A 23569-nucleotide genomic window follows, 5' to 3' on the forward strand; every position below is an offset into this window, starting at 1 on the left:
GAAGACCCAACACAGCCAATAAATAAAAAATAAAATAAATAAATTTTTAAAAAATTTAAAAAAAAATGCTGCAACTAAGGCCCGGTGCAGCCAAAATAAATAAATAAGTAAATAAATATAAAAATAATAAAATTATCACTTTATTAATGTCATCTGACTATAAAAGTATCCTTTTTAACAGTTTCAGAAAAGATGTTTTTCACTGTCAATTAAATTCCTCTTAAATTGACATAACATGTTAAATTGAGCCAACATAATTTGTGTGTTAAAAATCTTATAAAAAGGATTCTCCCTAAGTTGGGGGGCGGGGGGGAAGGATTCTCTCCCAAAAATGTATACCTTCAGAGCAATGTTTGGGATTTGCTTTATATTTTATAATGCTATAATATTTTTAGGTAATGTGCATATTTTTAAAAAATGGAAACAGTATACAATAACATACAGTAAAAGTCTCTTATGCTTCTATCCCTTAGTCTCCTAGTTCTCCTCCCCTGAGGGAGACATTATTTGTATATTAGTTCAGATATCCATACAGAGTTCACATTGGTAAGCATATATTTTTCACAAATGATAGCATAGACTACAATACATTCTGTACCTTACTTTTATCATGTTATCTCTTAGATATCATTCCATTATCTACACTTGTGCAGTACTCCTGAGTTCTTGAATTTTCTCTAAAATGGCGTAAGTCTTTCCACTTAAAACAAAAAATTACCGCTCCTAAACATTTAATCAAAGGATTCTTTGTGAAATACTTATGTTTCCCTTTTTAATGATGATATATAATGGCCTACCATATTTTTTTTGAAGTACAAATTATTTATTCTGTTGGTCTATTGTTAAAGAAAGTGGAAGAACTCAACCTCAGTTTCAAAATCTGGTTGTTGTTTTTTTTTCTATTACCTGTAATAATGCTCTGTGAATTTATATTGTGATTAAAATATAATTTGTACATAGAAGCAATGGAACTTTTAAAATTCATTTTACTTTACTTTTACTTCACTTCCCTTTTACTTTACTTTTACTGTACTTTTACTTTTACTTTACCTGCCATGGCGTGACTTGTGGGATCTTAGTTACCCAACCAGGGATTGAACCCGCACCCACTGCAGTGGAAGCACAGAGTCTTAACCACTGGACCACCAGGGAAGTCCTTAGAAGCAATAGAACTTATTGATTGAATAAGTTAGGAAAAGGTAGAAATCAAGAATGACTCCCCAGGTTTCTGCTATGAGCAACTTAGATGGTGAGGTCATTTGTCAAGATGAGAAACATTGGAAATGCAACAGATATTAGGGATAACATCATCAATTTAGTTTTGAAATGTTTAATGTATTTATGAAACATCAAAATAGAGATATTAAGAGTGCAGTTGGATGTTAAGTTTAGAGTCCAGAAATATGGGCTCTCTTAGAGATATAAATTTCAAAGTTTTTTGAAGACACAGGGATAGAAGGAATACTATAGTAAGAAAGTGAAGGGTGAAAAAAGCCCCTGTTAAGGTGACATACAAGGAGACTCCCTTAAGGACATTGAGGAGGAGTAACTAGAGAGGTTACTTCTATTTCACACTCCTATGAAAACCAAGAACATGTGTGTGATGAAAACCAAGAGAGGAGAGTGTTTCTAGTGGTAATGAATGTCAAATACCTGAGATATATGCATCAAAATAGCCTAACATAATTCTAGTGAATGAAATGTTTCGGGGAAGTTTTTATGTTTCTTTTTCTCATTTGGTAAAAAGTATCTTTTAATTATAGTAAGAGGGGCATTTTTTTTATCTTTTGATGTTTACAGGGTTATGAAGATTGGTTACGACATAACTCAGATAATGAAGTAAATGGAGCTCCTGTTTATGTTGTTCGAAGTGGTGGCCTTGTAAAAACTAGATCAAAAAACATTCGGGTATGCACTTACTAAATAATAGAAATCAATTATATTTTAAAATCATGAATTCTAATCTGATTATATTTTAGTTAAAAGTCTGCTTTCCTACATTAAAATATTATGATAGACCACTTGTTTAGAACTCAATAAAAATAAGTCCTTGCCTTTTAAAATCTGTGTATTCACTTTTCCCAAAAATTCTTCATAGGTGGGTGATATTGTTCGAGTAGCCAAAGATGAAATTTTCCCTGCAGATTTGGTGCTTCTGTCCTCAGATCGACCTGATGGTTCTTGCCATGTTACAACTGCTAGTTTGGATGGAGAAACTAACCTGAAGGTTTGCACATGTATATGTTTGAGTGTTGCTCTTGGTGAACAAAATATCTTTGGATTATAGTGGTATTTTCCTTTGGTTAAGGTAATAAAGTTTGACCTGATAAAGGAGAAGTGTTTTAAATTACTGAAACTTTTTAAAAATTAAGTTTAAAAAATTTTTTTGTTTTATTTATAAATTTTAATTAATTAATTTTTGGTTGTGTTGGGTCTTTATTGCTGCATGCGGGCTTTCTCTAGTTGTGGTTACTCTTCGTTGTGGTGCACAGGCTTCTCAATGCAGTGGCTTCTTTTGTTACAGAACATGGACTCTAGGCACACGGCCTCAATAGTTGTGGTTGCTAGAGCTCCACCGCATGTGGGATCTTCCCAGACCGGGGCTCAAACCCATGTCCCCTGCATTGGCAGGCAGATTGTTAACCACTGCGCCACCAGGGAAGTCTGAAAAAATTTAAGTTTTTTTTTTTTAAAGAAATAGTGTTATTATACATTTACTTCAAGGATAGCCTCACATTATTTAGTCAAGTTTAAGAAAAATGAAGTGTTTTTAGGAAAAATACAATCTTTTAATATATTGGTGCTTTTTTAGATAGGGGACATTTAAATTTTCCTCAATTTTCTTTTTTTTTTGTTTGTTTTATTATTTATTTATTTATTTTTGGCTGCCTTGGGTCTTAGTTGTGGCACGTGGGATCTCCGTTGAGGCATGCAGGATCTAGTGTTGTGGCACGTGGGCTCTTTGTTGCAACGTGCAGGCTTCTCTGTAGTTGTGGCGTGCGGGTTTTCTCTTCTCTAGTTGCGACGTGCAAGCTCCAGGGCATGTGGGCTCAGTAGTTGGGGTGTGTGGGCTTAAGTGCCCCACAACATATGGGATCTTAGTTCCCCAACCAGGGATGGAACCCACGTCCCCTGCATTGGAAGGTGGATTCTTTACCACTGGACCACCAGGGAAGTCCCTCAATTTTCAAAGAATTAATAGAATCAAGGATTTTATTTGATTCACTATTTCCCCCTATTAAATTGTTTAAAATAAACTTTGAGCCGTAGCTGACAGTAGTTGACTGTTAACACAGATTTAATTTCCTTATATGCAAGTGGCCTATGTAGACAAGTAATCACAGTAGCTCCTTTTACTACTTGTTATTTTGCATTCTTCTTTCTCTTCTCTTCTGCCATCTAGCTAAGTGATCTCAAGTATGGAATGTTATGATTTCATTTGTAAAGAGATTTGAAATAAATGATATCTAAGGTTCCATTTAGATCTCAAAACTCTGTGATTTAATTTTTCTTTTTTCAGACACATGTGGCAGTTCCAGAAACAGCAGTATTACAGACAGTTGCCAATTTGGACACACTTATAGCTGTGATAGAATGTCAGCAACCAGAAGCAGACTTGTACAGGTATGGTGTGATAGCCACCATATTCATTTTGAGTCCTGTTTACAGATCTCATTTTTGCGGTCATAAACGTTCAATGAAATAGTTAGCTAATTGAAGATGTTGGGGGGAGCAAGGTGGGAGATCAGTTAAAGGGTAAAAAACCTAAAAGCAGAATTTGCCAGAATTCTAAACTAAAATATTAATTCAAAAGTCATGCTTTTATTTACATGTTCCTATTACCTTCTACTTTGGTATGAATTGGCTTTATAACAATAGCAGTAAACTTTATAACCACAGAAGTAGTTATAAGGGAAATAAGATTATTTCCTTAGAAGAAAATCTGTTCGGGTGTGTATGTGTGTGCATGTGCATGTGTGTATATATGTATTCCATGAAGGCAAGGGCCATGTCTTTGTGTTCATTAGAAGGCAAGGGCCATGTCTTTGTGTTCATTAGAAACTAACCCCTTTTTTAACATTACAATTTCCTAAATGTTAATACAACATAAGTCATCTTTTCAGCAAGTGATATGCTAATTATTATGGTCTATGGAATGGAAACAACTTTTTATTATTAAAGTCTTTCATGAGAAACTACTCATTTTTACTCAGTAACTGGTGATAGAATGTAAATTACAACCACATTGTAAAAATTATTCTCAGCTTCTTGTCATATACTCCATCTCCATTTGTTGGTTGAAATGTTTTAAAATCTTATCAAATAGTCATTGTCTTTTTGAGATCTCTTACATATCTGGATGCATATATTTATAAGGGAGTTTTCTCTATGTGATGTTATAAAAATCTTGCATTTTCATTGAAGTCAAATATTGATACAATATGGAGGTTTTCAATTAACTGTAAAAACTTGGAGTTCTATGCTTTAAGAGCATTTACATTATAAGATAGATTTAGCTGTGAGGATGAGTTCTGTATTACTGTTATTTTCAAGTCTCAGACAAGGGTGAATTATAAAGAGATTAATATTAAAACCTAGAAAGTAAAAAAAAAAAAACTAGAAAGTGATGCAGCATTAGGAAAGCATAAGATGAATAAGAGATCAGATGTGACTAATGCTTTGGTGAGTGGTTTTACGTTATTTGGAAAATGGAGAAAGTTTAAAAAAATTTTTTTTAAATAATTCACTGTTAGATATGTGTTCCTCTTTATTTTCTCTTTTCTTCTTCCTTACTGAAATTATATATTTTGTTTTAAATATAAATATAATATAACTACTACAGAAGACTTTTGTAATAGAAAGTTAACTCATAATTAATTATACTACTACTTTAAAAATTTTATTGCTGTTTTTATTCATTCATTAACAAATTATTGTTAAGCACCTTTGTGCTCATTATGATAGGTGATAAATAAGATTAGTAAGCCTGGTTTCCATCCTTGAGGAACTCACAGCTGTAAAGATATTGTATATCTCTAACTGTATTTTTTCACTTTACTTATGTTATTTAAAAGGGCAATATTCAAAGCACTTTTAATGTCCAGGTAGGAGGAATGCTTAAATGGTTATGTGGTATAGATACAAGATGAAACAGAAAGGTAATAAAAAATGATACTTTCAAAGAATTTAATGACATAGGAACATACTGAAATACAATGTTGAATAAAATGATGTAGAGTTACAGTCTCATATGACCTCAATTATATAAAAAGAAATGTATGTATATGTATTTGATAGGTAGTTAAGTAATAAGATAGAAAAAATAAATAGGTATAGAGAGAAAGAAAAACCTAGAGGAGTTACATGTCAAAATGTTAGTAGTTATTTCTGAGTGGTAGGATTTCAGCTGCTTTTTAATTACCTTTTTCTCCATATTTCCTAATATTTCTTGAAAGAATATGGATTGCCTCTGTGGTTTTTTTTAAAGTATTTTCCATCTTACTACACAGTATTCTTAATGATCATTTTTAATGGCTGCAGAGTAGTCTAAGTAAATGTTCAAGAACCTAACCATTCCCCAATCTTTCCCTACCTAACTCTTCCATTGTTTTGCTGTTAGAAATATTGCATGCCACCTTATTACACATAAGTTCACCAACTCAGAGAACAGTAGTTGGATAGTTCATCATTCCTTCCTCTTTGATACAATTTGTTCACTTGGCTTCCAGGACATTCCCCTCTCTTGATTTTCCTCTTACTTAAGTAGTCCCTCCTTCTCAGTCTCTTTGGCTCATTTCTCCTCTTCTTTTGACTTCTTGATGTTAGGGTGCCTCAGGACTGTCCTCAGTCCTCCTGTACCTATAACCTTTCACTGTCTGAACCCACGCTTTGTGATCTCATCCAAGCTGGTGACTTTAAAGACTGTCTATATGCTGATGGTCCAAATTTATATCTCAATCCTAGATTTCTTTCCCAGACTTCAGATTCTTATATGCAACTTCCTGTTCCACAATTCCACTTGGATATTTAGAAGAAATCTCGAGTTAATCATGTTGAAAACTGAACTCCTTATCTTTCCTCCAAAAATGTTTATGCTAACAGCTTTTCCCATCTCAGCTGATGACACTCCATTCTTTTAGTTGTTCAGGCCAAAAACCTTAGAGTCACCCATGACTCCTCATATCCTCTTTCAGCTCACCTCTTCTCACCTCCTCCCCCATATCTCATCCCAATCCATAAGAACACCTTACTGGTTTACCTTCAAAATACCTCTAAAATGTGAGTATCTTTCACTAATTTCATTGCTACTAAATTGACCCAAGCCAGCATTATCTCCTGCTTGGATTACTGCTATCAAAGGCTTCCTTACTGGTTTTTCTGCTTTTACTCTTGTTTCCCTTGCAGTCAGTCTGTTCTCACAAAAGCAGCCAGAATCATCCTTTTCATTTTTATTTTTTTAATTCTTTTTATTTTTATTTATTTATTTATTTATTGACTGCATTGGATCTTCATTGCTGCCCGTGGACTTTCTCTAGTTGTGGGAGTGGGGGCTACTCTTTGTTGCAGTGCGCAGGCTTCTCAGTGCTTTGGCTTCTCTTGTTGCAGAGCATGGGCTCTGGGTACATGGATACATGGGCACAGTAGTTGTGGCTCGCGGGCTCTAGAGCACAGGCTCAGTAGTTGTGGCACACTGCTTAGCTGCTCCGCGGCATGTGGGATCCTCCTGGACCAAGGCTCCAACCTGTGTACCCTGCATTGGCAGTCAGATTCGTAACCACTGCGCCACCAGGGAAGTCCCCCAGAGTCATCCTTTTTAAATGTAAGTCAGATCATGTTATTCCTTTGCTCAAACCCTGCAATGGCTTTTCTGTCTCACTCCAAGTCAAAACTCATATCTTTATAATGATCTATAAGATTTTACTGATTGCCTCCATCCCCAAAAGACCTCTGATCTAATTTTTGACCCTTCTCCCTCTTGCCTCACCCTCCAGCTGCACTGGCCTCATTTTCCCTTGCACATGCCATATTCACTTCCACCTTTTCACTAGCTTCTCTTTAACTCCGTTACCACCTTCTAGTCTTTGCTTAAATCGTCTCTTTAGTGAGGCTTACTTTGACTAATACTGAGACCTAATCCTTCTTACCCGCTCCTGCTTTACTTTGTTAATAGCACATAGCACCTTCTAGTATACTATGTAATTTACTTATTTATTATGTTTATTGCTTATTATCTCCTCCAACTAAAATGTAAACTCAAGGATAGGCATCTTATGTGTTTTGTTCACTGATATATCTGAAGCACCTAGAACAGATCTGGCATGTAGGAGGCCTTACTACATGTTTGTTGACAGATGAAAAGAATAAATATCTTTATGGACTTAATTTTATGCACTTAAATTTTCCCTTTTGTTGAATTTCCTGCGATATATGCAAGTAAGATTTGTGTGTGTTGCAGTTCACTTAACTCTTAAATTGAAATACCTAGAACAGTATTAGGCACATAATAGACACTCAATAAATATCTGTTGAATGAGAAGATGAATGATAGAGTTGTACATTATTACTTAGTCAAAAGATTTGAGAACATTTTTATTGACCATTTATTCATCAAATATTGAGTGGCTCCAATACCTGAGGCATAGTGCTAGATACTTGGAATACAACAGTAAAGAAACAATGATAGTTCCTGACTCCTAGAGTTTATAGTCTAATACTAGATTATTCCCTAAGAACAGACAAAGCCACAAAAGTGGAATTATTAGATTAAAACCATAATTGAGTTTGGCCTTTAATAAACCTACTGACACATTACTTTGCAAAAGCATTGGATTGAGCTAAATATAGTTTATGATGCTTTTTATTGTTTCAAAATTTTACTAGTATTAAACATTATAGTTTCTAATTTTTTGCTAATTTTATAGATAATAGTTTTATAGTTTTAAAACTAGTTTTAATTTATTGTTTTACTAGAAAGGCTGAACAGGGAATTCCCTGGCAGTCCAGTGGTTAGCACTTGGCAATTTTACTGCCAGAGCCTGATTTCAGTCCCTGGTTGGGAACTAGGATCCCACAAGCCACACTGCGTGGCCAGGAAAAAAAGAAAAGAAAGCAAGCCTGAACATTTTTCTTTGTTTATTAATTTTTCTCCCTTGAACATTGTCAGTTCCTTCCCAATTACCTATTAGTTAACTAGGGTTATGTTTTTTCTTTTTAAAGAACTTTAACAGCTTACTGAGGAGAGGCTAGCATATGGTAAGAAATTATCTCTGCCAAACCACTGGAAGAAATAAGAACTAGGAGAGTCTTCTGTTTAGGAACAGCCTCTAGCAGGTGCCTGTTTCACAGTATTCTCCCATTTTCTCTTTCCTTGGCTCCTTTGCTCTTTTTGTTCTTTCTTTTTATTCTTTCTATTCTCTTTCTTCTTTGTAGACTCCAACTCATCACTTCTACTTCTAGGAATTTTTCATAACAAAATAATGAAATTCTGCTTCTAGGAATTTATCTTAAAGAAAATGTGAAAAGATATGTACACAGGGTTGTTCAGGGCTGCATTGTTTAGACTATCCATAAATTGGGAACAAACCTAAGCTTCTGTCAGTAGTGAATTACTTAAATTATGCAGTAACCCCAAAATACAGTGCTATGTGCAGCCATTAAAAATAATGATGTAGATCTGTATCTTTGACAGGACATGTTAAGTGGGAGGAAAATGTTACAGTATTTATGGTATGCTCCCATTTTTGTTTTTAAGAGACGTACATATTTATATGTACATGGAAAAAACCTGGAAAACATACCTCAAAATATTAATAATGTTTTATTTGAGTAGTGGGATTACTGATGATTGTTATTTCCTTTTTGTTGTCTTTTTACATTGTCTGAATCATTTTATAAAGTATATGTATTTGAGTGTATTTAGTCTTTATAATTAGTAAAGAATAATAAAGCTTTTTCCACTTTGAAACAAATCATAGTGTGAGTTTGGAGAAAGGGCTAAGGAAAGTGCAAGACGAGTTAATCTAGCATGGTACTGGCATGAACAAATATAAGAAGTGCCTTACAATCAAGGAAAAAAGGACAGATAAAATGAAGAAGAACAGGTTTCTTGTTGACATTTGGCTCAGGAAAATCAAAAGACTGACCACACATTATCTCTGAAGGATGCCAAGTACTTACCAGCTGAATTGGTTCTTCGAACCTAAATCCAAAGTTTGAGGCTCAAACCAGAGCTATATAAAATTCCATTAAGTGGAGATAATTTAAAAGTAGGACTTCCCTGGCGGTCCAGTGGTTAAGACTCCTCACTTCCACTGCAGGGAGCATGTGTTCCATCCCTGGTTGGGGAACTAAGATCGCATGCCACATGGCATGGCCAAAAAATTAAAATTAACAAACAAACAAACAAATAAAAAACAGTAGTGCTTCTCCCTGATACAAGAGGTTGAAGGAAGTAGAAGTAATAGATAGCAAGAAATAATGAAGCCAAAGTCTACAGGGGTATAGCATCTGTGATCTGGAAACAGGAGGGATAATAGAGGACATTTGGAAGGTTATGCTTAATATTTCTTTGTGTAGTTAAATGATTAACATGAGGCTCTGCCCAGAATTTGCTTCAACTCAGGATTTACTTCTGACTATTATAGAAAGTAATTTTACACTTGAGTTGACGTTGTGCTATGTTTTGGTAGTGGAAGTTGGAACTAAAAGGCCAGGCTGTGAAAATTCATCATAACAACAGGACACTCACTGTAGATTTCAGGAAACCAAAGTTAAAGACGCTCTGGAGTTCATTAATAGTTTTTTGCTTACTAATTTACCCTCACCACATAATTCACACATAGTAGTTGCTCAGTGAATACTTGTTGGATAAATGAGTGCATGAATAAGTACATGAATGAGTGAATGAATGATTCTGGTTACAGGAGTCTTTATTTAGTAAACTGTGATAAAATATATGAGCAGTTATTGTTGGCTAAATAACGTATGCATCTTTGTGTAGCAATTGTAAATTCTCATCATGACCAAACTAATTATCATAATAATATATTTGCATTGCCATTTTGAAAATATTTTTTCATTCATTACCTTACTTATAACTGGAGTAGTGATGGCAAGAATTTTTTTTTTTTAAAGACAATACTTTATTGCACCACTTGGAGCACCTGGCACCCTGGTCTGCTCTTAATCATCAGAATACTTAATTTATAGTTAAATGTCAAGTCAACTTCGAGCCTATGTCCCTGTGCCCAGCCAGGGTTCTGTCCCCAGGCCCAACGTATTCCTTGAGTGTCAGAGTTGTGGGTAACTGCATAAAAGCTATAGGATGCCATCCTAGGAGGCTGCAGAGATGGGATGGAGAGGGAGGGTGGCAAGTTGAAGAAAGCCCTAAGCAAAGTGCAGTCAGTGTCAGTAGACAGCAAGACCCATAATGTTAATAATCACAGGGGAAAGGAAATGCTGAGAACAAAATCTGGAGGAGAACAAAGGGCAGGAGAGGCCAGGGCCAGAAGGCAATTTTGGTCCAGAAGAGGTCGGCCTGAGTTAAGAACAGTGGAGGCTGTGAAGCAAAGGGCAATGGATTAGGGGACTCGACATCATAGAAGAGTTGGACAAACTGGTACTGAATGGAGAAGGTGACAGCACTGCCCATGACCTGTAGCAGCGGCAGGAACAGGGTGAGGTTTCTCTCATGCATGGGCCCAGAACTTTAAGTAGCAAGTTGATGAAGGTCATGTTGTTACATTCCACAAAGGCTCCGTTCCCATTCTCATTCTGGCATACTGTCACTAACCAGAGGCTCTCTGCTATCAGTTATGTTAGAGCAGTCCCATGGTGGTGAAGAAAAGGGGTATCATGAAGTAGAGGGAAAAGATTTGATCATTCCAATAATCACCTTCCAGCTCCACCAGGTTGAAGAAGGTGATAGAAGCAGAAATGACTAGTGACTGGCCAGCCTCTAGTCCATTGATTCCTGCTAGGATATTGATGGCATTGGTACAGAACACCGCCAGCAGCCCCATGTAGACATAGTACATTAGTACAGGATTCTCAAGTCCAGATGCGGGCGAAGAATTGGGCGGAATGCTTGGGTACCACAAAGGTCGTGTTGCCAAAGTTGGTGAAGGAGGAGTAGTGAGGTAGCTGTGGGCAGCAGCAGCTTATGGCACCAGTGCAGATTCAATACATTATCTGCGAAGCCCAGGAAAATTATGCAGCAGATGGGAAGGAACATGATTCATCGTAGGGGGCAGGCTTTACACTGCTCCTCCACAAAGCAGTTCAAGAAAGGGAAAGGGATGAAGCAGAATAGGATGATAAGGAAAACAGCACTGCTGACCACTCCCTGGGACTCTTAGAACATTAATTTTTTAAAGCTTAATGACTGATTTATCTTTGTAATTTCTAACAAGTATTGGACCATTCATATATGTGAAAAATTGGTTGTTTCATGTCTAAGAATAGTGCCAAAACTGTCTTTTAAGATTTTCCATCCATTGATGTCATAAATAATGTACCATTAGTTTTTTTGTAACAGTGAATTCTTTGATAGATTCATGGGACGAATGATGATAACTCAACAAATGGAAGAAATTGTAAGGTAAGAATAAATTTGCATTATCCAGTCACTTTTAAGTGAGAATTGTTTGGGGGAGGGACTAAAATCAACTTAAAGGGAGATTCGATAAGTAAGCAATGTATCATGGGAAAGAGTTTCAAAATATTTAGCATTTCATCTTCTGGTAATTTCCAGCAGCAGCAAATGAGATAAGGATGAAGCGAATGCTGTGAAATGACACCAAAACGGTTTAGTAAGGTTATTTGTCTAATATTAGGTAGTAACATAAAAGAAACATATTGGTTCCTATTCAAATCCTTACATATCTAAACCTATCACCGCTTAAGTCTAGAACACAAAAAATGTCTTCTGTTATGTTTAACAAATATAAACGTTATGGTCTTCACGTCAAAATCATTCATCACAAACTAGAGTATTGGCCAATCCAAAACTTCTTATTTACTCTTCTGATGGGTTATTTGGTTGGTTGTTTGAGTGTGTTTTCCCTCAGTATTCAGGTTAATTTCTGGTACCTACATGAAAGGCTTTGGGTCATTTCAAAGATTTTCTCATAGGGTGAGATTATATTGTTACTCATGACCACAAAGCTGAGTTTGGAATAAATCTTGGAATCAGTCCTTGAACTTCTGATTAAATTAGCACTCCACCTCTTTTCTGGAGATGTTCAGTTTATACTGACTGCATGAAATAAGTCACTAACATAAAGAGTTGAGAATTTGTTTAAATGAGAGTCTCAAAACAAGCCACCAGAAATATGCATCAGCAGTCACATTTTTAATAAAAGTTAACACAGGAGCTCAATAAACACAGTTCAATAAACTCTGCAACAAGGTCTTTGTAAGTGTAGGACCCCAGCTGAATAACAGTGACTGGGTTTTATTTTGATTTCTGCAGTGACATAGTGAGATGCATGTGTGGATACATAGTATGAATTACATTAAGATCAGTTGTTACTTTAGCAAGTAGAACCTTTTAAAAAAAAAAAAAAGCCATGTTCTTTGCTGAAGCAACCAGAGTGAACTGTTGTTTATCTTGTAATTTGAAGGTTTCTAAATTATATCCCAATTTATATGCCAACCTGAGCTCTAAGTTTCTCTATTCGTTGTTGGAGCCAAAACCAAGTGAAAAAGCTATAATATGGCTCCTGAATAATTGATTTTGAAATATCCATTCAGTGTGCTCCAAATATGACTATCTAATAAAACCATACTTGTTAACCACAGCCCAAACATCTGGCTCCCCTGTGTTCATTAGATTTTTTACAGTGTTTGACTTTGCAGACCTCTTCAGAATTGGTTCAGATTCTGTTTGATTTGGATAACTGTATATTTATATTTCAGAAAAGCCTTATGATAAAGAGTATCAACAAAATTAAGGCTTTTTTACTTATCCATTGTCAGTCTTATCATTTGCTATCACTAAGAAAATGCAATTTTCCTTTCTAGTTATTTCTTCTCATTTTATATCTCCTTTATGGAGAGAAATTCAAACAGCAAGAAGACCCATGTTCCAAGAAGTATGCAATGCAAGTAGTCAAGTTACAGTGTTGATCTTGCCTAGAAAAGTACTAACTCACTTACTGTGTTATCTTTTATAACCCAGTGTAATTTTAATTGTGTAGAACTCATGCAGTTATACACAAATCATACTACAATTTGTTTACATTGCATTTCTTTTCCTTCACGCAACCTTGTTTACATTGCATTTTAATTTATTTTCCTTTTGAAAATTGTTAATTGATTTTGCTCAGAATTTTAAAATTTCATCTTTTGTGAAACATTTTAAAATCATTGCTTAATTTTTGGTTTTGTTGAGTTTTATGTTTAAACTTCTGAAACTAGCGGCTTTGTGATTTTATCTACAGGCGTAATCTTATTTCTGAGCCATTGATCTTAAAATGACTGAAATGCTAAAGCAGATATTTGTTGTTACAGTAACTAACATCATGATTGACCTAGACAGCTTTATAGTAGCTGAGATTTTGGGTTTATATGAAAGCATTGTTGTTAAGTATAGCTTAAGTACCTTTTGTCTGCTAACGATGCCGTTTTAAAATTTGAGTTTTTAATATATTTAGTGCTTTTGGTTATTTTTTCCCCTAGACCTCTGGGGCCAGAGAGTCTCTTGCTTCGTGGAGCCAGATTAAAAAACACAAAAGAAATTTTTGGTTTGTATATATTAAATTTTTAATTATAGATTTGTTTTGATGCTTTGTGTCAAGTATTTTTAAAAGCACAGCATTTGGTCTCTTGGTTAGATAATTTACTGTCTATGATAATTTTCTTTCAGAGATTGTATTGATATAGTTTTGTTGTACTTTTTGTTAATTCCTATTTTTGAGTGATAGGTTAGAACCTTGCTGTTATATTTTCTTCGTGAACATTTCGTGCTAAGAATATAATTCTGGCACTTCTCTTAATGGTGTTGAGAACTACATAAGCTGGCACCTTAGTGTGGTGAATCGCTTGTATAATTCCATATGCTGATTCTTAGGTTGGATTGATAAAGCTGCTGACTCATTTACTCATCCATTTATTCATTTAACAAATTCTTATTGACCAGACACTGTTGGAACATACACTGACTGGATCAAAAGGATGGATAGTGCTCTTGCATTGGAGATCTAAATTAATTCACTGTGCTCTGAGTCTCGGTAAATTGTGAAGTCAGTGATCACTTTTAGCTGCCAGCTAGCTCCTCGTCTTTCAGGAATGGCCCCTCATATACTGGCCAGCTTATATTATTCACTGAATATTTACAGCTTTTGAACTCTTCTTCCTTATTTTCTTCTTTCCTGTTAACAGTACTGTACCTTACCTCCTAGTATTAGGTTCTCTGATAAAGAAATCATATATTTTTAAAAAAGAAAATAACAAGTATGGCAGAAATGTGGAGAGATTGAAACCCTCATATATTGCTGGTGGGAGTGTATAATGTTGCAGCTGCTGTGGAAAATAGCTTGGTAGTTCCTCAATAAGTTAAACGTAGAATTACCGTATCACTCAGCAATTCTGCTTCTAGCTAGATACCCTAAAGAATTGAAGACAGCTGCTCAAAGGCTTATATGAGAACCTTCATAGCAGCACTGTTGACAATAGCCAAAGGGTAGAAACTGCCCAAACGTCTATCAGTTAATGAATGGATAAACAAAATATAGGATATCCAAGTAATAGAATATTATTCACCCATAAGAAATGAAGTACTGATACATGCTACAATATAGGTAAACTTTGAAAACATGAAGATGAGTAAACAAAGTCAGACACAAAAGGCCACATATTGTATGATTCCATTTATACTTAAAATACCCCAAATAGGCAAATTCGTAGAGACAGAAAGTAGATTAATGGTTCCCAGGAGCTGAGGAGTAGAGGGGAAGGGGAAATGATTGTTTAATGGGTACAGGGGTTTTTTTGGGGTGGGGGTGGGGTGATGAAATATTCTCAATTTAGGATGATTGCACAACATTGTGAATGTAACTAAGTACCACTGAATTTTATTTAAATGGTAAACTATATGCTGTGTGTATTTTACCACAATTTAATATGCTTTTTTTTTTTTTTTTTTTTTTTTTTTTTGGGCGCACGGGCTTAGTTGCTCCACGGCATGTGGGATCTTCCTGGAGTAGGGATCGAACCTGTGTCCTCTGCATTGGCAGGCGGATTCTTAACCACTGCGCCGCCTAGGAAGCCCTTACCATAATTTAAAAAAGGAAACCATAGTAAAGTTTTAATGGCAGAAGCCTGAAAAAACCTCCAGGGCTTTTAGGCCCTCTCGTGTAATGCTGTATTTTAACACCTCTCTAGCAGTAACACCTTTCACACTCTTAAAATTTAGAAGATGTGTATTTGAACGCCTTTAGATGGGTCTGCTACCATTTTTCTCAGCACCACCTTTTTGTGTTGTACCATTTTGTCTGATTTCTCACATTTCTATAATTTTGGTGCCCTTTTGTCATTTGCCTTTAAGGTGCCCTGCCTTTAAGGAATAATTCCAATAGTGAAAATTCCAGGACAAATCTTTAGAAAGAGGGCATGATGATGGATCCTATACTGTTTCTCACATCATACTGTTTAGGGATAGGCATGAATATTTATTGGTCATCTTTCTGTTTCTTGGCATTTTGCTAATTTGTCGCATAGCTCTCAACAGTTTTATGAGGTGTTTTCTCCCATTTAAAGATGGGGAAATCGAGACTCAGAAAGATTAAATAAGTTGCTCAAGGTCACGAAACTAATAAGTGGCAGAGCTAGGTTTCAAACCAAGCTCTAATTCCAAAGTTTTTAAATAAGACTGGTCTTACCTAATTTCATTCACTCCCCAGTTTTAGTCCTATTATTACTGTCATTCTCTCTCATCTCAGAGTCATTCACATAGGCACGTATTTTTAAAATAGCACTTTCCTTGTGTTTACTTCATTTACTTTGACAGACTTCCATATTATCTTTCCAGTGCTTATGAGATTATGTCTAGGCTCCATATTCTGGCATTCAAGGCTTTTCAAATTGACACCAATCCATTGTTACAACAGATTGTTTCTGTTTCTAACAGAAAGTGCTTTTCCCTTTCTTTGCGTGTTAACACTATTTACTCTATCTATAATGGCCTTCCCTGCCATCTTTATCTTTCCAAATTCTTTCCTCCATCAATTCCAACTCAAATAATACCTCTTTCATTCAGATATCCCAATTATAATTTAGGAACAGAACCCACATGCCTTCCTCATTCAGCAGGTTGAATAACTGGAGTTTCCCAAAATTGCACTTGGGAAGTCTTTTAAAAACTCCAGAAAGACTTAAAGGAAAGCCACATTCTGACAAGTGTCAGATGATACATTTTCTTAGATGCTTTTGTGCTAGTGAGTACATTTCTTTTGTGAAACATAGTAGAGGATTTTTTTAAGACTGTTTTGTTTTGCAGGTGTTGCTGTATATACTGGAATGGAAACTAAGATGGCATTAAACTATAAGAGCAAATCACAGAAACGATCTGCAGTAGAAAAGTAAGAAAACTATTTTCATTTATTTACACATAAATATAACTATTTGATATGTGTATTCTATGTGTATATATTTCTAGTGAACAAAAGATGGTATCCTTGAGGATGGGGATGGTTTCTCATTTTTATTTAATTTATTGAAATATAGTTGACATGCAATATTATGTTAATTTCAAGTGTAGTACATAATGATTTGATGTTTGCATACACCACAATAAGTCTAGTAATCGTCTGTCCCCATACAAATTATTGTAATATTATTGACCATATTCCTCATGCTATATATTACATCATCGTGGCTTATTTATTTTATAACTGAAGGTTTATACTTCTAATCCGTTTCACCAATTTCAGCCCTGGTAAGCAATTACCTATTTGTTCTCTGTATCTATGAGTCTGTTTTCATTGTTTTGTTTTTTAGATTCCACATATAAGTGAGATCATACAGTATTTGTCTTTTTCTGTCTGACTTAGCATAATACCCTCTAGATTCATCCATGTTGTCACAGATGGCAAAGTTTCATTTTTTTATGGTTGAGTAATATTTGATGGTGTGTGTATGTGTGTGTATATATACATCATATTTTCTTTATCCATCTCGTCTACTGAGGGACACTGAGGTTGCTTCTGTTTCTTGACTATTGTAAATAATGCTGCAGTGAACGTTTGGTGTGTATGTCTTTTCAAACTAGTGTTTTTGTTTTCTTTGGGTAAATACCCAGAAGTGAAATTGCTGGATCATATGGCAGTTCTGTTTTTACTTTTTTTGAGGAACCTCCATACTGTTTTCCATAGTGACTATACCAATTTACAGTCCCACCAATGATGTACTAAGGTTCGCTTTTCTGTACATCCTCACCAACACTTGTCATTTGTTGTGGGGTTTTTTGTTGTTTGTTTGTTTTTAAAGATTTATTTTATTATTTATTTATTTTTGGCTACATTGGGTCTTTGTTGCTGCACACGGGCTTTCTCTAGTTGTGGTGAGCAGGGGCTACTCTGTTGCGGTGCAAGGGTTTCTCATTGTGGTGGCTTCTCTTGTTGCAGAGCGCGGGCTCCAGGCATGTGGACTTTAGTATTTGCAGCATGTGGGCTCAATAGTTGTGGTTCACAGGCTCTAGAGCTCAGGCTCAGTAGTTGTGGCATATGGGCCTAGTTGCTCCACAGCATGTGAAATCTTCCTGGCCCAGGGATTGAACCCGTGTCCCCTGCATTAGCAGGCGGATTCTTAACCACTGCACCACCAGGGTAGCCCATTTGTTGTGTTTTTGATGATAGCCGTTCCAACAGGTATGAGGTGGTATCTCGTGGTTTTGATTTGCATTTTCCTGATGATTAGTGATATTGAGCATCTTTTCATGTGCCTGTTGGCCATCTGTATGTCTTCTTTGGAAAAATGTCTAATTAGGTCCTTTGCCAAGTTTTTAATCTGATTTTTTTTTTTTTTTGATATTGGGTTGTATGAGATTTTTATATATTTTGGATATTAACCTCTTATCAGATATATCGTTGGTAAATATTTTCTCCCATTAAGTAGGCTGCATTTTCATTTTGTTAATAGTTTCTTTCACTATGCAAAGCTCTTTACAGTTCCATTTGCTTATTTTTGCTTTCGAGGCCCTTGCCTAAGGAGATCCAAAAAAAAATTGTGGATTTTTCTTGTTTTGGCCACCCCACAGCATGCGGAATCTTAGTTCCCCAATCAGGGATCCAACCCAGGCCCATCGCAGTGAAAGTTCAGAGTCCTAACCACTGTACTGCCAGGGAATCCCCACCTCCCAAGAATATTGTTAAGACCAGTGTCAAAGAGGAATAGATGGTTCCTCACATTTTGGTATACATGTAGCATTTGCACAATGTTTGGCATATTGTAGGTGCTAAAATAATGATTTTTAAATAAATACTGTTGAGTAATAATGGAACGACTTGGTCCTGCAGATAACAATTATGAAATCTGGACAAAATATTTTTTTAAAGAAACAACTATTTGAAAGCATTGGAGAATGACCAAAAACAGAAACTGGCAAGGAGTCTACTTCTGAAAAAAGGCAGCAGCCGCAAGGGGAAGGAGTGCAGCTTTTCACCTGAGGGCACTCTCCAGTTACTGTGCTGCCACATAGGCCATCAGAGAGCCTGAGCTTTGTAGTATGTAGATGTTGGAGGACAAAGTTCAAAGCTGAAGGAGCAGCTAAAAAGGGAAAAATCCGGGAGGGAGCCAACTTAAGGGAATGAACTCGAAAACATGCACATAAATTATGCCCCAGTCCTTGGCTGACCGTTAGAATGCATATGCAGGGGAGACCGCAGTGGGCTTGGCAAAAAATCAGTATCAGGAAGCTTGAAAGAACTGAACAGAGAATTTTGCTGTTGCCTATTGCAGTAGAGATAGAGTTTGGTGTTTGAACTTAGTCAAGTTAACTTCCTGCTGGAATGAAAATCAGCACTCATCTGAGGAACATAAAAGAATACAGAGTCTCTGTCTATAAAATCCAGTATGCAATTAAAAATAAGCAGACGTGAAGAAAATGTATCTCATACTCAAGAAAAAGAACTCAATAGAAACTACGTCTGTAATGATTTAGATCTTGCAATTAGCAGACAAGAACTTTAAAGCAGATTTTATTGTTCAAGGGCCTAAAAGAGGATGTGAATGAACATATGTGAAATCTCAGCAGACAAATGGAAACCATAAAAAAGAACGCAGTGGAAATTCTTGAGTTGGAAAATATGGTTACCGAAATGTAAATGTCATTAGACGGTCTCAACACCAGATTGAGGGAAGCAGAAGAAATTGTCAGTGAACTTGAAAGAACAATAGAATTACTCAATCTGAAGAACAGAGAGAAAAAAGATGGAAGAAAAACAGAGTTTCAGGGCCATGTGGGACAATATTAAGCTATCTAGCATAAGTCTAATTGAATCCTCCTCCAAAGAGAGAAGAGAGCGAAAGGGGAAGAATAAAAATCTTTGAAAAAACAATAACTGAAAATTTCTAAAATTTGAGAAAAAATCAGTGATAATTTAAATCCAGCATATTAAAATTTGCAGACTCAGGCAAAACCTAGGTTAGAGGGAAATTTCTAGCTTTAAATGTTTATATGAGAGAAGAAGAAAAACTTAAATCAGTCATCTAAGTTTCCACCTTAAGAAGCTGGATAAAGAGCAGCAATTAAACCCAGTCTGAGAAGAAAGAGAAGAAATATTTAAAATGCAAACTCTAGCCAATAGAATAGAAAACAAACAATAGATAAAATTAATAAAGCCAAAAGTGGCTTCTTTGCAAATATTAAAATAAAATTGATAAATCTATACCTAAATTGAGGGATCAAAGAGTAAAAGAAGTGGTAGAAGAGAGAAAACTTAAAAATTACCAACATCAGGGATGAAAGAGAAGATACCACTGCAGATCCTACCTACGTGGTCACTTTATCCACCCAAAGAAATATTAACAACTTTGTCACTGGGTTTTCTAACTTAGATGAAATGAACAAATTCTTTGAAAACACAGCTTACAAAGATTGACACAGGTGAAACAAAGTCTAAATAGCCCTATATCTATCAAAGAGAATTATTTTTAAAAATCTCCACACAAAAGGATGGTCTTTTCAACACAATGCTTAGAACAATTGACATCCATATGCCTAAAACCAAACTTTTATCCTTACCTCCTATCTTATACAAAAACTGACTGAAAATGTAAAACCTAAACATAAGAGCTAAATCTGTACAACATGAGGGAAAATATTTGTAACCTTGGGTTAAGAAAATATTTCTTAGATAAGGAAACATAGAAAAATGGAACCAAAAACAAAACCTAAAACTAAGTTAATCTTCATCAAAAGATAATGTTAAGAAAATGAGAGGACAAGCCACAGACTAGGAGAAAATATTTGCAAAGCATACATCTTGTAAAGGACTTGTATCCAGAATATCCAATCTCACCACTTCTTTTTAGCATTATCCTAGATAGCGTATTCGGCAGAACAAGACAAAAAAATAAAAGGCAAAAATATTAGAAAGTGAGGAGTAAAATTGTCCCTACCAGAAGACACAGGACTGTTCACATAGAAAGTTGTAAGCATTCGACAAGGAAGCTATCAGAACTAGTAAGTAAGATTACCAAGGTCTCAGGATACAAGATCAATTTAAAAAAAATTTTTTTATCTGTATAATGTCAGGAAACAGGAAAATGAAATTTTCAAAAAATAGTTTTATTTTACTGTAGTGTCAAAACAAAATATTTAGAAATAAATTTTTAAGAACTTACGCAAAAATCTTTATAATGGAAAATATTAAACATGACGGTAGATACTAAAGGCCTGAATAAATGGAGAAATCACATTAATAGATTTACAGGCTCAATATTGTTAACCTGTCAGTTGATGTGTGTAGATTCTTTCAATCCTAATTAAAATCCTGACAAGTTTTTTTTTTTGTAGCAACTGACAAGGTGATTCTAAAATGAATATTGAAATACAGTAGCAAAAATGCGTATGCAAAATGCATAATGGAATCAATCTTAAGAAAACCAGAAGATTTACATTACATGATTTCAAGACTTAATATAGGACTTCCTAGGTGGCGCAGTGGTAAAGAATCTGCCTGCTAATGCAGGGGACACGAGTTCAAGCCCTGTCCTGGGACGATTCCACATGCCACGGAGCAACTAAGCCTGTGCGCCTAAAAAAGAAACTTAAAAAAAAAAAAAAAAAAAAACCATTCTTAAGACTTAATATAAAGCTACAGTAAGTATGGTATGGTATTAGCATGAAAGTTCAGTGGAATAAAATGAGAGTTGAGAAATAGATCCATTCATATATGGTCAATTGATTTTCAACCAAAGCATCAAGTGAATTCAGTGAGGAAAATAATAAGTCTTTCCAACAAATTATTTAACAGTTGGATATTCACATGGGAAAAAAAATAATAAACCTCAACTCCTGCCTTACACCATACACCAAAAAATTTTTCGAGATGGATCATAGACCTAAACATAAAAGCTAAAACTGTAAAACTTTTAGAAGGAAACTAAGGAAGATAGCTTCACAACCTGGGGATAGCTAAATGTCTTTTAGGACACAAACAGCATAAATAAAAGGAAAAATTGATAAACTAGATATCCTCACAGTTAAAAACCTCTGCTGATGAGACTACACAATTAAGGAAATGAACAAGCAAGCCACAGACTGGGAGAAGATATTCACAAAACATATCTAACAAAGCACTTGTATGCAGAATATGTAATGATATATTTAAAATACCTATAACTCTATAATAAAAAGAAAACAACCCATTGAAAAACAATGGGTAAAAGACTAGAGCAGACAGTCCACAAAGGAGAATATAAAGGTGGCCAGTGAGCACACGAAAAAATGTACATCGTTAGTCATGAGAGATACAAATTAAAACTGTAAAGAGATACCAATACACATTTATTGGAATGGTGAAAATTTAAAAAGACTGAAAGTTCCAAGTGTTGGCAAGGATATGGAGCAGCTGGAACTCTTCTGAATATTCTGTGGGTCTACCTAGAGGTCAGTGAAAATACAGCATATCAAATTTTGCAGGATGCAGCTAAAGCAGTGCTGAGAAGCAAATTTATAGTACTTGTATTAGGATTCTCCAGAGAAACTGAACCGAAAGGCTATATGTAGGTATATATAAGAGGCAGTTTCTTATAGGAATTGGCTCATGTGGTTGTGAAAACCATGAAGTCTCACAGTCTGCCAACTGCGAGCTGGAGAACCAGAAAAAATCAATGGTATAATTTAGCCCAGGTCCAAAGTCCCAGGAACCAGGAGCTCTGATGTCCCAGCTCAAGAAGAGACAGGGAGAACTTGCCTTTCCTTCACCTTTTTTTGTTGCAGTTGGGCCCTCAATGGATTGGATGATGCCTGCCTACATTGGTGAGGGCATATATCTCTTCACGAAGTCTACTGAACCAACTACTAATCTCTTCCAGAAACACCCTCACAAACATACCCAGAAACAATATTTTAACAGCTCTCTGGGCATCCCTTAGCCTGGTCAAGTTGACACATAAAATTTAACCATCGCAGCACTAAATACTAACATTGGAAAAGAAACACCAATGGCAGAAACTGATATTTAAAACAATACCATTTGCAGTCGCCACCCCCAGAGAAGTACCTAGGTGTACACCTAACAAAATTTGTATAGAATCTGTATGCTGCAAATTACAAAATGCCAATGAAGGACTTCAGAGATACAGTATTAAGCTTGCTCAGTGAAAAGAAGGGGGATTCTGAAATCAATTCCTGACGTGTATGATTTTGGGAAATCTGCAGAATGATTTTTGAACTTTGGTCGTCATCTTTAAAAAGAATTATCTTTAATAATCTCTTCCACACAAGGTTTTTAGAAACATAAGACAAGTTAGTGGATATGACAGAAATATTAATATTTATATATTAATGCTATACAAATATTAGTTATGTTTGCACTTAAAGTTAGGTCCTGAAAATGTAGAAAATCTTATAATAATTACTTATGGCAAAAATTACTGGCCAAAACTGTCATTTACTGTAAGCATTTTGAACAGTAGCTTAACTGTATAGTAAATATGCTTGTAATCTTGTGTATCTGTTCTTTTATTGCTAGTAAACAGATTCATTTGAATGGTCATTTCTTAAAAACAAAGACTATGTCCTTCAAATAGCTACCATAATATCTTATATATTTAGTATCTTATTTAGGACCAGTATTAATTTCCAGACACAAATGAGTATGGTAACACATAATTTATAGTCTCTTTTTTTTCATTTCAGGTCAATGAATACATTTTTGATAATTTATCTAATAATCCTTATTTCTGAAGCCATCATCAGTACTATCTTAAAATATACATGGCAAGCTGAAGAAAAATGGGATGAACCTTGGTATAACCAAAAAACAGAACATCAGAGAAATAGTAGTAAGGTATTTTACGGTGTTCTTGACTCTGTTACAAAGAAAATTTTATTCTTTGGAAA

General features: G+C 35.2%; 1 protein-coding gene across 5 annotated transcripts in view; it reads left to right on the top strand.

Moving 5' to 3' along the window:
* Positions 1-23569, top strand: part of ATP11B (ATPase phospholipid transporting 11B (putative)) — a 120387-nt gene that overhangs the window by 38255 nt on the left and 58563 nt on the right. For 3 of the 5 annotated variants that reach the window (XM_057739988.1, XM_057739986.1, XM_057739989.1), the window contains 7 exons: positions 1801-1908; positions 2099-2227; positions 3521-3624; positions 11537-11599; positions 13681-13745; positions 16499-16580; positions 23366-23516. In XM_057739988.1, coding sequence (XP_057595971.1) covers positions 1801-1908; positions 2099-2227; positions 3521-3624; positions 11537-11599; positions 13681-13745; positions 16499-16580; positions 23366-23516 — 702 coding nt within the window. The remainder of the gene's footprint in view (positions 1-1800; positions 1909-2098; positions 2228-3520; positions 3625-11536; positions 11600-13680; positions 13746-16498; positions 16581-23365; positions 23517-23569) is intronic. The other 2 variants (XM_057739987.1, XM_057739990.1) reach the window with 1 other exon arrangement.

Source organism: Hippopotamus amphibius, chromosome 6 (assembly GCF_030028045.1).
Source record: "Hippopotamus amphibius kiboko isolate mHipAmp2 chromosome 6, mHipAmp2.hap2, whole genome shotgun sequence".
NCBI lineage: Eukaryota > Metazoa > Chordata > Mammalia > Artiodactyla > Hippopotamidae > Hippopotamus > Hippopotamus amphibius.